The sequence below is a fragment of the Nanorana parkeri genome, unplaced genomic scaffold (assembly GCF_000935625.1).
Source record: "Nanorana parkeri isolate BGI_ZX_2015 unplaced genomic scaffold, ASM93562v1 scaffold4015, whole genome shotgun sequence".
Taxonomy (NCBI): Eukaryota; Metazoa; Chordata; class Amphibia; order Anura; family Dicroglossidae; genus Nanorana; species Nanorana parkeri.
This window is the reverse complement of record NW_017310282.1, coordinates 23,951-25,323: the sequence shown is the minus strand read 5'-3', so window position 1 is coordinate 25,323 and position 1,373 is coordinate 23,951. Positions and strand designations below refer to the sequence as shown.

Sequence of the window (1,373 nt, the reverse complement as noted above, 5' to 3'; positions counted from 1 at the left end):
TTTGGGGGGCTCACATGGGGGCGGCTGCGGTCCTACCTGACGGTCCCCAGGGTGTAGAAGCGGCGCTCCCCGTCACTGCTCCGTACCACCGTCAGGATGAAGTAGGCCTGCAGTTGTCTCAGCTCCAGTAGAACCACGGCCAGGTAGTGGATGAAGATGAAGGCGTCCACCATGGAGGCGGCATACTGGACCACACTCAGCAGGTCCCGCTCCCGGCCCCCCAAGACCCTCACCACATAGAACAGCCAATAGGAGAGGAGGAAGATGCACAGCAGGAGAAGCAATAGAGCCCGAAACTCCACCAGGCGGGGCAGAACGTAGCGCGGGGTACGAAGGAACACTGCCCAGGAGCCCAGCACCATGAACAGCATCTTAAAGGCCACAGAGATATAAAGACCCTCACAGGTGACCCCGCAGGGCTCGAGGTCGGAGCGCCACAAGACCTGAGGGAGAAGGATGAAGATAGGAGGAGTCAGCAGAGTCAGAACCCCCAGAACACAGAACATATAGAACCCCAACATGGTCCGAGCACCGGGCCCGCCTGCCCGAGACTCTGAGGGCCGGTGCCGTAGAGATACATCCTCCAGGGAGGCGCTGCGCTCCGATGTCACCGCTGTGGTCGTCTCACCCCAGTTATCATCCTGGAGAAGGAAAGAGAGATACGGATGGATGGAAGGAAGGAAGGATGGATGGTTGGTTGGTGGAAGGGAAGAGCAGAGCAACAGATGGATGAAGGGTTGGTTGGTTGGAGGGAAGAGCAGAGGGACAGATGGATGAAGGGTTAGTTGGTTGGTTGGAGGGAAGAGCAGAGGGACAGATGGATGAAGGGTTAGTTGGTTGGTTTGAGGGAAGAGCAGAGGGACAGATGGATGAAGGGTTGGTTGGTTGGTTGGTTGGTTGGTTGGTTGGTTGGTTGAAGGGATGAGCAGAGGGACAGATGGATGAAGGGTTGGTTGGTTGGTTGGTTGGTTGAAGGGAAGAGCAGAGGGACAGATGGATGAAAGGTTGGTTGAAGGGAAGAGCAGAGGGACAGATGGATGAAGGGTTGGATGGTTTGTTGGTTGAAGGGAAGAGCAGAGGGACAGATGGATGAAGGGTTGGTTGGTTGGTTGGTTGGTTGGTTGAAGGGAAGAGCAGAGGGACAGATGGATGAAAGGTTGGTTGGTTGGTTGGTTGGAGGGAAGAGCAGAGGGACAGATGGATGAAGGGTTGGTTGGTTGGTTGGTTGGAGGGAAGATCAGAAGGACAGATGGATGGAGGGTTGGTTGGTTGGTTGGTTGGTTGGAGGGAAGAGCAGAGGGACAGATGGATGAAGGGTTGGTTGGTTGGTTGGAGGGAAGAGCAGAGGGACAGATGGATGAAGGGTTGGTTGG

The 1,373-nt window shown here is 55.9% G+C and overlaps 1 protein-coding gene across 1 annotated transcript in view; it reads right to left on the bottom strand.

Annotated features, from left to right (window-relative positions):
- Positions 1 to 31: 31 nt before the first annotated feature.
- LOC108803676 (vang-like protein 1) overlaps positions 32 to 1,373 on the bottom strand; it is an 8,404-nt gene continuing 7,062 nt past the window's right edge. The window contains exon 3 of the mRNA XM_018575498.1: positions 32 to 641. Coding sequence (XP_018431000.1) covers positions 33 to 641 — 609 coding nt within the window. The 3' untranslated portion in view covers position 32. The remainder of the gene's footprint in view (positions 642 to 1,373) is intronic.